Source organism: Trachurus trachurus (assembly GCF_905171665.1).
Source record: "Trachurus trachurus genome assembly, chromosome: 1".
Lineage (NCBI taxonomy): Eukaryota > Metazoa > Chordata > Actinopteri > Carangiformes > Carangidae > Trachurus > Trachurus trachurus.
The window spans coordinates 183301-196721 of record NC_139891.1 but is presented as its reverse complement, the minus strand read 5'-3'; the positions used below and the strand labels follow the sequence as shown (position 1 = coordinate 196721).

At 42.0% G+C, this 13421-nt stretch overlaps 1 protein-coding gene across 1 annotated transcript; it reads left to right on the top strand.

The window, feature by feature from the left end:
• Window positions 1-7412: 7412 nt before the first annotated feature.
• tekt4 (tektin 4) lies at window positions 7413-11351 on the top strand (the record flags this gene model as incomplete). The annotated part of the gene is made up of 7 exons (XM_083983740.1): window positions 7413-7934; window positions 8935-9005; window positions 9119-9262; window positions 9345-9431; window positions 9520-9655; window positions 10888-11042; window positions 11138-11351. 7 exons carry the CDS (start codon window positions 7413-7415, stop codon window positions 11349-11351), a joined length of 1329 nt encoding a protein of 442 aa, XP_083839866.1.
• Window positions 11352-13421: the final 2070 nt, after the last annotated feature.

The following is a 13421-nucleotide window of genomic DNA, read 5'->3' as shown; positions in this document are numbered from 1 at the left end:
AACACATATGCTGAGCAAACCTGACAAAGGTGTGTGTGTGTGTGTGTGTGTGTGTGTGTGTGTGTGTGTGTGTGTGTGTGTGTGTGTGTGTGTGTGTGTGTGTGTGTGTGTGTGTGTGTGTGTGTGTGTGTGTGTAGACTTTTGGTGGTGAATACATACTGCTGTGTGTTTCCGATAACAGATGTGTGAAAATTCATCATCACATGTGTTTCTATATTTTTACTCACTTCTGTTTCTCTTCTTTTAGATGGCACATACATTTTGATTGTGGCTTACACTCTGATGGCAGTTCTGGTTGGACTGTTGGGCCTCATATTTCTTATCATTAGGATTCATAAAGTCAAACGCCATGAAGTGCAAGGTATGTTTTAAATGCACGTGCGCACACACACACACACGTGCACATGATTTTTTTTTTTAATGCTGTTTGATGTTGTTTCAGGAGTCGTCATGGACAATGTCAAGTCAAACATAGAAATGACTGAGAACAATGTAAGTAAACATGACTGCAGGTCCAAACTGTTGTTGTGGCTCCCAGACGCTACAAGATTCATTACTTGTGTCAACACAAACATGTTAGCGATAGAAGCTTTAAAGGGATAGTTCACCCAAAATTCAAATTTCACTCATTATCTACTCACCCTCATGTCGACTAAAAGCTGTGAGAATTTTCAGAGTCCTCCGTGCCTTCTCTGAGTTACGGAGGGGGGGGGGGGGGGGGGGGGGGGGGGGGGGGGGTCCGTGCAGCAGTATTTGTCCATATAATGGTTGTCAATGGATACCAACTTTCTTCGTCCAAAAAGACACACCAAAAAACATCCAAATACCTCCATACACATGAGAAATTGTTCCGCCGGTCAGTGCAAATCACGCGAGATTTGCACTGACACAGGAAGAGCAGTGAACTGAGACACTGGGAGCTTCTGCTACAAACAAGCTTGAAATATAGACTTTTTTTTTTTTTAAATTCAGAACAATTTCTCATGTCGGGGCTTCAATACAAGACGGACATTACAGACGAGCAGTATGGAGGTATTTGGATGGTTTTTAGTGTGTCTTTTTGGACGAAGAAAGTTGGTATCCATTGGCAACCATTATATGGACAAATACTGCTGCGCGGACCCCCCCGTAACTCAGAGAAGGAACGGAGGACTCTGCAAATTCTCACAGCTCTTAGTTGACATGAGGGTGAGTAGATAATGAGTTAAATTTGAATTTTGGGTGAACTATCACTTTAACTATTCAAATCTAAACATAATTTCTATCAGATTACATGGCATCCATGAGCTTCATCTCCTTGAGAGCACAGGCCACTGCAACAACCAGATGAATAAGAAAACCATTGGTGTTTGTCAGAATCATACAAAATTTCAAGATGTCAAGATGTGTTTGTCTGAGTGTTGGACATCCAACTAAGCAACTGCTGCTCATTATTATCATCAGTGGGATCAGTCTAAAGCCAGATGTGTCCTATACTATGTGGTGCCTCTGAGATACCACCATTCTTCTTTGTGTAACTGTGCCTCTCCATTTGTTTTCCTTTTTTTTCTTTAGATTTATAACATAGATGAGGACCCAAACATGGCCTGCTCAGAGTTATAGGGTATGCCACACCACGATTAAAACCCAGGTCAAGACCAACAGTCTGCACCAAAACTTCACCACGACAGAGGACATGTATTATACTGGCACTGACACCAAAAGTGTTTGTATGCTCTCTCAGCTGGAAAATACAATAACTACATAACCAGCAAATTCACTGCTTTTGCTTTTACTTGGATTTCACACTGAACCTCGTGCTGTAATATTCCATATGATTGCTTATGTGTTCGAATAAACAGGCAGAAGAGGAAGGAAGTCTTAACCCAAACCAACTCGACCAAGTAAAACCTTTTACATAGCACTGTCACATTATAACAGTTTACAAGAGTTTATTGGTGGCATCTCTTACCCCCATAGGGACAGGACAGTAATTCAGGAAACGCTCTTACCGGCTATATTGTAAGGTAGGGATGAGCAAGCAAGCTATCATTGCTTGGATAACAATGGAGGTAAGTGGCACTGGGGAATAAATAATCAGGCATATGGGTGTAGCCGATGTTATCTGGCTCTCTGCATTGTGTTTCGGTCAGGTTTGCATGTCCTTTATGGGTGAGTGAGTGCACCCAGACCCTCCGTTTACATGGGCATAATAGACTATCAATGCTGTTCATGTAGAACACCAGTTTTCTGTAAAGATATAAAATTGTAGCAAGTCTTCTATATAGCCTGTTTTACAGCAAACAATTTCACATGTTACAGTATATTTCTAAAAGCAATAACATGCAGAATTGAACAAAGTTGACCATTTCACACATTCATATCACACATTTCTGACTGACTGTGCTACTGTCTGTTGACAACTGTGGTTTCATGTGCATGAGGGCAGATGACAAATAGCTCTGAGGAAACTCAGAGGTATGATACACCTTAAGTATGAGCAAAAAATAAACCTAAATTTTAGAAAATCTAAATTTAGATCTTGTTCTTTATTTAATCTGAGGCACAATGTTCTGACTTTAATTCAAGAAAACAGGAAGTAGCTACAACACCATGTGTGAAAATGTGAGGTGACAAGATGAACAGCAGAGTGTTAAATACTGACATTACACCTTCTGTTACAACACCCTGTGAATGTAGAAACCCCACAGTTCAGCCTTCAGATCAACAACCTCATCACCAACTGTTAGTTTGCTGCCGCTGACTCATAGACCGATACCTGAAACACCAGTTGAATTTGGAGTGCCTCTTTTGTTGCTCACTCAAAATAACAATTAAACAATAGTCTCCAGTTGAGTACATTACTTATACTCAAATTATGCAATGAACTTCTCTGCCTCCGACACCTCCCGGAAAAGATGCTGATCAGCTCCGTTGATCAGCCTGCTGTTAGACCGGTCTGCCCTCCCTTCCCATGGACCAGTCTGCCACCCAGTCCTCCCATTAAGCTGGCCAACCCCCCTCACCAGAGGCTGCCTTCATCAACTCTTGTTAACATTTCCATGTTTCCCACATTCTGTGTCATCAACTATAAACAGTTTTCTTGTCTGTAACAACATCTATTGCAGGTCTGTCCGTCCTGGGTGAGGGATCCCTCCTCTGTTGCTCACCCTGAGGTTTCTCCGGTTTTTCCCTGTTAAAAGGGTTTTCCATGGAGTTTTTCCTCAGTGGATGTGAGGGTCTAAGGACAGAGGATGTTGTTATGATGCCATGTAAAGCCCTTTGAGACAAACTGTTTGTAAAAAAAAAAAAAAAACGGGCTATACAAATAAAATTGCCTTGCCTTGCCTTTAGCGGACCCTTATAAGGAGGAAATGTTTCAAACTAGGTTCCTCTTTAGCAGCAAAAAAAAGTCCTGTGACCTTAACAAACCTTTACTATGTAGGGACACTAATCTAAGAAATGCTTGTGTGAGTTGTATTTTCAGTTCATAACTTGCACAATTAATTTACAATGGAGGTCAATGGCTCAGGGAAAGAGGTTATTCTGGTATTATTGCTTGTCACATGATGCCGAAATATAGGAACTATTACTCTTATGTTGAAGTACAATTCTGCTATGTTTGCTGAGTGTATAGTAGGCTACCATTCAACCATCAGTCAACGACGCTGAAGTTAGCCTCCGATTCGCCAGCCTCCGATTCGGCACTTAAGGGGAAAGTTAAGAGGAAATTGACGTAATGAGCAGAGCGACTGTTTGTACAATGATTGCCTGGTTTTTGTGACACTTCCTGCTGTAAAAACATTTTAGACATTTTAGGTTAGTCATTAATTGTGCCTGACACCCGCTATTGTATTTGTGAAACGTTTATTTTATTTGTGAAAATGCTAAGGGGAGGTTTCACCGTTTTTGTTTGATACCTGCAGACCTCATTAGACCTGGTCCAGATCAAAAACCGCTTTGCCTAGACTTCTCAAATCTGGCCTAGATTAATCTACAGGTAATGAAGATTCGTTCAGACACACTTTCTGATCTGTGAAACCTTTATGCTATGTGTGAAAATGCAATAAAGGCACATTTCACTGTTTTTTCATCATATAGACCGCATTAGACCTGGTCCAGGTCAAAAACCGCTTTGCCTAGACTTCTCAAATCTGGCCTAGATTAATCTACAGGTAATGAAGATTCGTTCAGACACACTTTCTGATCTGTGAAACCTTTATGCTATGTGTGAAAATGCAATAAAGGCACATTTCACTGTTTTTTCATCATATAGACCGCATTAGACCTGGTCCAGATCAAAAACCGCTTTGCCTAGACTTCTCAAATCTGGCCTAGATTAATCTACAGAGGCTGAACATTCATTCAGACACAGTTTCTGATCTGTGAAACCTTCATTCTATGTGTGAAAATGCAATAAAGGCACATTTCACTGTTTTTTCATCATATAGACCGCATTAGACCTGGCCCAGATCAAAAACCGCTTTGCCTAGACTTCTCAAATCTGGCCTAGATTAATCTACAGGTAATGAAGATTCATTCAGACACACTTTCTGATCTGTGAAACATTTATTCTATGTGTGAAAATGCAATAAAGGCACATTTCACTGTTTTTTCATCATATAGACCGCATTAGACCTGGCCCAGATCAAAAACCGCTTTGCCTAGACTTCTCAAATCTGGCCTAGATTAATCTACAGGTAATGAAGATTCATTCAGACACACTTTCTGATCTGTGAAACATTTATTCTATGTGTGAAAATGCAATAAAGGCACATTTCACTGTTTTTTCATCATATAGACCGCATTAGACCTGGTCCAGATCAAAAACCGCTTTGCCTAGACTTCTCAAATCTGGCCTAGATTAATCTACAGAGGCTAAACATTCATTCAGACACAGTTCCTGATCTGTGAAACCTTTATGCTATGTGTGAAAATGCAATAAAGGCACATTTCACTGTTTTTTCATCATATAGACCGCATTAGACCTGGTCCAGGTCAAAAACCGCTTTGCCTAGACTTCTCAAATCTGGCCTAGATTAATCTACAGAGGCTGAACATTCATTCAGACACAGTTTCTGATCTGTGAAACCTTCATTCTATGTGTGAAAATGCAATAAAGGCACATTTCACTGTTTTTTCATCATATAGACCGCATTAGACCTGGTCCAGGTGACGGAAGCAGTGGCAAAAGTGGACCATGGCCAGATGGAGGAAAGGTAATTGAAAATCATGACTTTATATATATATAAAAGGCAAATTATGACTTTTATCAGATATTTCCCAATTGACCAGTCGATGAAGATGTGTTCAATGTTTCTGAAGAGATAACATTACTTTTTTTTTTTTACTGTTTTGTAGTGAGAAAGAAGACATCTTCATGTCCATCAGAAATGAGATGGAGAGACGTGGAATAATCTGAAAAAATAAAGATGTTTAAAAGAATGGAAATGTCCCACAATACAGGTTTCACAGATCAGAAACTGTGTCTGAATGAATGTTTAGCCTCTGTAGATTAATCTAGGCCAGATTTGAGAAGTCTAGGCAAAGCGGTTTTTGATCTGGACCAGGTCTAATGCGGTCTATATGATGAAAAAACAGTGAAATGTGCCTTTATTGCATTTTCACACATAGCATAAAGGTTTCACAGATCAGGAACTGTGTCTGAATGAATGTTTAGCCTCTGTAGATTAATCTAGGCCAGATTTGAGAAGTCTAGGCAAAGCGGTTTTTGATCTGGACCAGGTCTAATGCGGTCTATATGATGAAAAAACAGTGAAATGTGCCTTTATTGCATTTTCACACATAGAATAAATGTTTCACAGATCAGAAAGTGTGTCTGAACGAATCTTCATTACCTGTAGATTAATCTAGGCCAGATTTGAGAAGTCTAGGCAAAGCGGTTTTTGATCTGGACCAGGTCTAATGCGGTCTATATGATGAAAAAACAGTGAAATGTGCCTTTATTGCATTTTCACACATAGAATAAATGTTTCACAGATCAGAAAGTGTGTCTGAACGAATCTTCATTACCTGTAGATTAATCTAGGCCAGATTTGAGAAGTCTAGGCAAAGCGGTTTTTGACCTGGACCAGGTCTAATGCGGTCTATATGATGAAAAAACAGTGAAATGTGCCTTTATTGCATTTTCACACATAGAATGAAGGTTTCACAGATCAGAAACTGTGTCTGAATGAATGTTTAGCCTCTGTAGATTAATCTAGGCCAGATTTGAGAAGTCTAGGCAAAGCGGTTTTTGATCTGGACCAGGTCTAATGCGGTCTATATGATGAAAAAACAGTGAAATGTGCCTTTATTGCATTTTCACACATAGAATAAATGTTTCACAGATCAGAAACTGTGTCTGAATGAATGTTTAGCCTCTGTAGATTAATCTAGGCCATATTTGAGAAGTCTAGGCAAAGCGGTTTTTGACCTGGACCAGGTCTAATGCGGTCTATATGATGAAAAAACAGTGAAATGTGCCTTTATTGCATTTTCACACATAGCATAAAGGTTTCACAGATCAGAAAGTGTGTCTGAACGAATCTTCATTACCTGTAGATTAATCTAGGCCAGATTTGAGAAGTCTAGGCAAAGCGGTTTTTGACCTGGACCAGGTCTAATGCGGTCTATATGATGAAAAAACAGTGAAATGTGCCTTTATTGCATTTTCACACATAGCATAAAGGTTTCACAGATCAGAAACTGTGTCTGAATGAATGTTTAGCCTCTGTAGGATAATCTAGGCCAGATTTGAGAAGTCTAGGCAAAGCGGTTTTTGATCTGGACCAGGTCTAATGAGGTCTGCAGGTATCAAACAAAAACGGTGAAACCTCCCCTTAGCATTTTCACAAATAAAATAAACGTTTCACAAATACAATAGCGGGTGTCAGGCACAATTAATGACTAACCTAAAATGTCTAAAATGTTTTTACAGCAGGAAGTGTCACAAAAACCAGGCAATCATTGTACAAACAGTCGCTCTGCTCATTACGTCAATTTCCTCTTAACTTTCCCCTTAAGTGCCGAATCGGAGGCTGGCGAATCGGAGGCTAACTTCAGCGTCGTCATCAGTCAGAAGATTTGAGGTTTTTTAGTTGTGTTTAGAGTCCAAAAGTCTGCTCAGCAGAGCAGTTGCAGCCACTAACATGCTGAGTAAAACACAACAGGTGCATTTCTTTACTATATTGAGCAGGGCAGTTGTTTTATTATTAATCCTCATGTTCTGTTGTGTAGACTATGTCCATCACCTTATCTGATCAGCAGTCACCTGAGCCACAGCTCTTACAGGCCTACTGGAGCTGATCCTGCTGCTGACATGAGTAACCAGGCAACACCAAACAAACACACAGCTGCTGCAGGACTGTGAGAGCTGGGCTAAACCCTCTTCATGTTTTTTTGTTTAGGCCTAAACTTGCTTGACAAAAAAAATGAGCTCTGATGTTTTGGTGTCACGGCCGCACTTTGACAGTAGAGCTGTGGCTGTGGGAGCCCAGGAGAAGACCCCTCCTCCGGATGTCCCGCAGCCGTCCTCAGGCTCAGCCACCGCGGGGTACCGCACTGCGAAATACACCCCAGGTGAGTGGTTCTCCAACTACCATGGCATCCTCCAACAGGCCGGTACAGACCGCTACGAAGCCGGGGGCGTCCAGCGAGAGTCCAAAACTCTGTACCAAGACACGGAGGCGACCACTTTGCAGACCCAAGCCGAGGGCACGCGTCTTCTAGGGGAGAGACTACAGGACATCCACGGCTGGAAGTCCGAGCTGCAGCGGCACATCGAGCAGCTCCTGGCCGACACCGAGTCGCTGCTGGCACTGAAGACGCGGCTGGAGAAAGCGCTGGACGCCACCGAGACTCCGTATGCCATCGCCACCGATAATCTGAACTGCAGGACGAGAAGACCGGGACCAGACCTGGTCCGTGACTCCGTGGAGGAGGAGCTGTTAAAGGTGAGGTGTAGTAGGCTACAATGACGTGCGGCCTTGTGTCCATAAGGTAAAGGTGAACAAGAAGTGTAAAACTGAAGACCAATCCTTGTCTAAGTATTAGAATCAAGTGAGTGGAGGGAACAGTTAGGAATAAGAGGGGCCTACAGCTTTTCTTCACAGTTCTTTGTACAACACTATGCATTTTGGATTTTCTACATTGTGCTGAAGTTCATGACCGTGCAGCTTCCATGTGAAAACTTGCTTTCCATAGAGGCCATCTCTCCCAAAGTAAAGCATTAACGTTTGTCTGTGTTTTACTGACCGAATTGATAATCGGATGATGAAGTGAAAATAATAATCCATCATTGGATGCACACCTATTTCTACTGTGCAGGGGCGGTCCAGAGTATTTTCTGGTGGGGGGCACAGGGGGTAACAACAGCGATCTGGGGGGGGGGGGGGGGGGGGGGGGGGCACTCAGAAGTAACAAAAACAAAGGCTGCCATTGATTGCTCTCTTGAATATTTATATTGTACAGTTACACACTGTTTACAGTATTCATCTTACTTTTATTGGCCACATTGAATCTCTCACTTTGTAAGGAAGATGCCTATGACCTTTTCATTTTCCACTTGTCAATATTAAAATTATAATTATATATCTTATACTCTTACCCAGTAGTTAGAACTCAACTCACAATAAACATCTCAGTGTTTTGTGTAACAGTCAGTGTATACAGAATAACCAGAATAAGCATTACTCAAATGGTGAAATTGAGAACAACAACAATCCTAAACTATTTTCTTTATTTACTACACAGAACACCAGGATGTTTCCTGTACAGAGTTGATTAAGAGCCTTATTGTAGCTCTGTACAGTGAACACCATGGAAGATCCGCCCCTGACTTTGACCTTCCAGTAACTTTTATCTGTCCAGTAGTATATTTGGTGTAATAGAAAGTTATGACCAGCAGAGGGCGCAGTGTGGCACTAACCAGAAACTGGACTGTGTGTTTTGTAGGAAGTGGACTTGGTCAGGAGCATCCAGGCTCTTCTGAAGAGAACTGCTGCTCAGGTCGTCACTCAGATCAAGTGAGTGTCCACTGCAGTTTACCAGCGCTTAAACTGTGTGACCTGTGCCAGTGTTTTCTCTGGTTTAAGAGATGAATTATCACCCTTTGTGTGTATGTGTGTTTGTGTGTCAGGATGAATAGAGAGGCCAAGCAGACATTAGAGTTGGACTGGTCTGATAAGTACCAGGCCTACAACTTTGACGACCACTGTGGAAGATACAGTAACATAAGTCCGGATACAAAGCACCATCCCAGTTCAGCCACCATGCAGAACCAGTGAGTCTGTGTGTGAAGACACAAAATAAATTTCACAACTGAACAGAAAATGCATTGATACCCTGTATACTGACTACTGCAGGGTGAGTAACCACACGTCGTGGACAAAGTTCACACAGGACAACGTGAGCCGGGCTCTACAGGAGGAACAGGCCAGCATCAGCCTCAGGTCAGAGCTCAGAGTGGTTCAGACCGAGCACATGTGGCACACTATATGTAACGTTTACAGTTTTCAACCGTTGCTGTTTGTGCGTCAGGATGCTGGTGGAGCGAGTGCTGCAGGACACCACCGAGGATCTGAGAGTCCAGTGCTCCAGAGTGGACCGAGCCTTCAGCCAGCGCTGTGAGCAGCTGACGGAGGCCAAGACCCAGCTGGAGACCAGGCTCGCGCAGGTATGCAGACAGACAGACGGTGTGGTGGATGGTTAAAGCATGTGTAACTTATTTGGCTTTTTATTAGCAAAAATCAAATATTGTTTTCATAAATACATATTTCACTTAAAGCAGAAGTGAGTGATATATTTGTGTTAATATAAGTCTTAAATAGTTATATCTTCCGACAGCAATCACTTACATAGAGTGTTTGGACTGAAACACGGGTCTCTCAGTCCCTCTGCTCTGCTCTGAGCCGAAGAGAAAACATTTATCGTATCCTACAGTTTTTATCCAATGAGGAGAGAGAACGGCATGCAGGGCTGTGTGTGCAGCCAAGGAACGCCGTGAATGTGGTGACGTAGCGACGAGGACTGTTATGGTGCGTTCAAGGAAACTCGTATTTTTCCGACCGTGAAGTGGTACCAGTTCGATCTGGTACGAGTTCACCGGTCGGAAGTTACGAGTGGCCGTTATAGTGACTTTCACCGGTAAAACAGGTCGGAAAAACACGAGTGGGTTGCCTGGAACGCTACAAAGTCGTAAGTTGTGACTTGAAGCTGTAATTTACGATTTCAAAAGCCTGCCTGGAACGCAGCATTAGCGAAAACGACCGGACCACTCACTTCTGCTTTAAGTCGAATCACACCTGCATACAAATGAAAGCTTTCTGGTACCTTAGAATGAGTTGTTACAAGTCGTTACAAATACATAAGTGGGCGACGCACCGACCCGAGGCGGCCATGTTGCATCGCCATTTTTTACGTTGAGTGGCAGCGTGACCGTAGGTAACCATAGAAACTCAGCGGAGCTGTGGGCTCGGCCTGTTAAAACTGTCACCACTGTGTAGTGTGAGGAAGGACGGAGGCACTGATGTTGCATTCAGGTGCAGTCAGGCAGACGGCCGTCGGCAAACCAACCGGATGTCATTTTACTCCACGAGAGAAAGACGGTAAAACGTGGGTCAGGTAAACAATACCACATCACCATGACAACATACTGTCACGCCTGTATTGTTTTGCCTCGTGCTGGTGGACCACTTGTTTACATAGACGCTTGTTTATCCTGTTACATGCAGCATCTGTCTGCCCGATTTCACGTGAATGCAACATCAAGAATACGTTCCGATATGCAACCGCACCACTAGATGGGGGGAATAACTACTATATATATTATATGAGTTGGTAATGGTGGTAATGGTTGGTAATGAGTTGGTTTATTCATTGGTCATGGTCATGTGTGATCATGTGCAGGTCCTGGAGCAGATTGGGGCCCAGGAGAGGAACATTGTTGCTCTACAGCAGGCCATCCACAACAAGGAGGCTCCACTGAGGGTAGCTCAGTCCAGACTGTACCTCCGCTCACTCAGACCCAGCATGGAGCTCTGCAGGGATGAACCCCAGCTCAGGTACACACACACATGCACGCACGCACACACACAAAACCAACAATATCTATCGCCCCTCTGTCTCTCCATCTCCTCCTCTCTGTCTGTGTCTGCAGTTTGGAGGTCGAGGTGAGGCAGATCGATGCCACTCTGGCGTCTCTGCAGCAGCAGCTGAGCGAGGCCAGAGGCTCCCTGTCCCGCCTGGAGGAGTCACGCATGGCCCTCGAGAAGGACATACACCGTAAAACACATTCACTCTTCATCGAGAGAGACAAGTGCATGACTCACCGCAAACGCTACCCGACTGTCTCCACCCTGTCAGGCTACTGAAGGAGGACGAGTCATAAATCTTTTTGATCTCTTTTGCTGTGCTGTGTCGTTAGCATCAATAAAATACTCTATAATCTAGAAAGCTCAGTAGTAAAGCATATACTTTGTTTTCTTCAGCTATGAATAAAGTAAGCTGTTAAAGTGATGAAAAATTGATTGTTTCTACAGGTCAAACTGGAAATTCTTGTTTCTTTTCATCTCAGTAGACGTTCATCAATGTTCTAACAAAGAGCTTTACGACATTTTACAACTCGAATGTAATTCATTTTAAACATTTGAAAAGTTTTTTCTTTCATGTTCAGCGTCTTTTTGGTAACACAAATTGTGTTTTTCTCTTAAAAGTATTTTACATATAGCCATAAAACAGGCCATTTATGTTGTGTAGATTATGTAGCCTACATCTCAGGTCTCATGGAGGAACATAAGGTTCAGTACAGCTCAATATTTGGCAAACATAGTTGGACATAGTGACCTTCTCTAACTCCACGAGCCCTGATTTATAAACCTGACCTCAAATACAAGCCTAAAACAAACACAATTATTAACCAATTAATTCTTCAATAAATGAATTCCTCTCCCCTTTGAACGACGTATTAAAAACTGGCCTGTGGTTACGTTTTAAATAAGTCTGAGATCATTTGGAAACAGTGTCTCAGTTTGTCCATGACAAGGCACTGGACTATAAAATGGTTCAGATCTTATAGTCACAGTCCTTTAATGTTCAGATTTATGGGATCATAAAATGTGTATAGGTTTATATTGGCTGTGAAAAAATGATGATTTTGATTAAGCAATTAGTTGATCAAAGCAGGTGAATTGGCCCTAATTTTCATAATTTAAATTATGTAACAAACGTCAACCACAAACAATGTATTGAGGTGAGTTATCTTTGAACCACCGATGCATGCACATATGCATGTAACCCCTACAAATTGCAGCATTGGGTTAAACAGTTTTCATTTTGTGTGTGAAACCATAGGGGTGTGAAATGAGAAAACGTGTGTTTTCAAGATGATTGTAGTTGTGTAAAATGACCGCTAGAGGGCGCTTTATGTACGCGCTATGCAGTAGAGAGTGGAGTAGATGCATTGCATTGCATGCTGGGAGCAAGACACGGCTGAAGCCCTGAACTCAGAGCGATCTATAGCTCTGCCTGAACTAAAGAAACCACGTAGCCAGGAGCTGGAGTTGTTGATATTTTTTACCGATAAAAATGTTTTCAATTTCTTAGTTGTTACGAGAGGGACGGATACCGCTTCGACAGCAGGATTTGTTTTATTGAGTTTGATATGACCATGAACTCCGGTGAGTGTGTTTTGCATGAAAATTAGCCACCAGCTAGCATGCTGTGCGAAAATGTAAATATTTCATTTTAGTGAAATATAAACGGGTTTTACAATTTCAAGAGTCAACATAAATGTTACGGAGATATTATAGGGAATTAGCTCACTTTTGTGTTTGGGAAATTCATTTATTTTTAGGAGAGAACATGATTTTTTACTGCGCCATGGCAGGGCGCCATGTTTGACAGTTTTAAAATGTGTCCTAAGGCTAGTGCTCATAATTTGTGCATAATGGATTTTTCTGATTTCCATAATAATATGCTACAGTTCATGTTGTAATGATTAAAAAATGATTAAATGTTAAATGTGGAACTAGCTACATGATTAAGTTAGAGATAAAGGAATTGTGTATGGTGTGTGCAGCATACATGAACACATAGATAGATACCCGGGTAGTACACACATACACTACAAAACCTGGATGGATATTGAAACAAACTAAACACACACACCCATGCACTGCCACACACAAATTTGTGTTACTCTACTGACTGACTCCTGCCCTCATAACTATTCATCAAGGTTGATTCTGAGGTCCACTCAGCTGGTAGCTGGTAGCAGGTCGCCAGTTCAGACTGGTATTTGATAAACTAGCTTGAGCCAGTAGTTGGTAGTTGACCAGCCAAAATATTTCACACATTTGATGACAAGCTCACTGTCAGATGGAATGACTAACTAACTGCTTGATCTTGTTCCTTCCACACATAAAATGTTCCTGCATCCATTT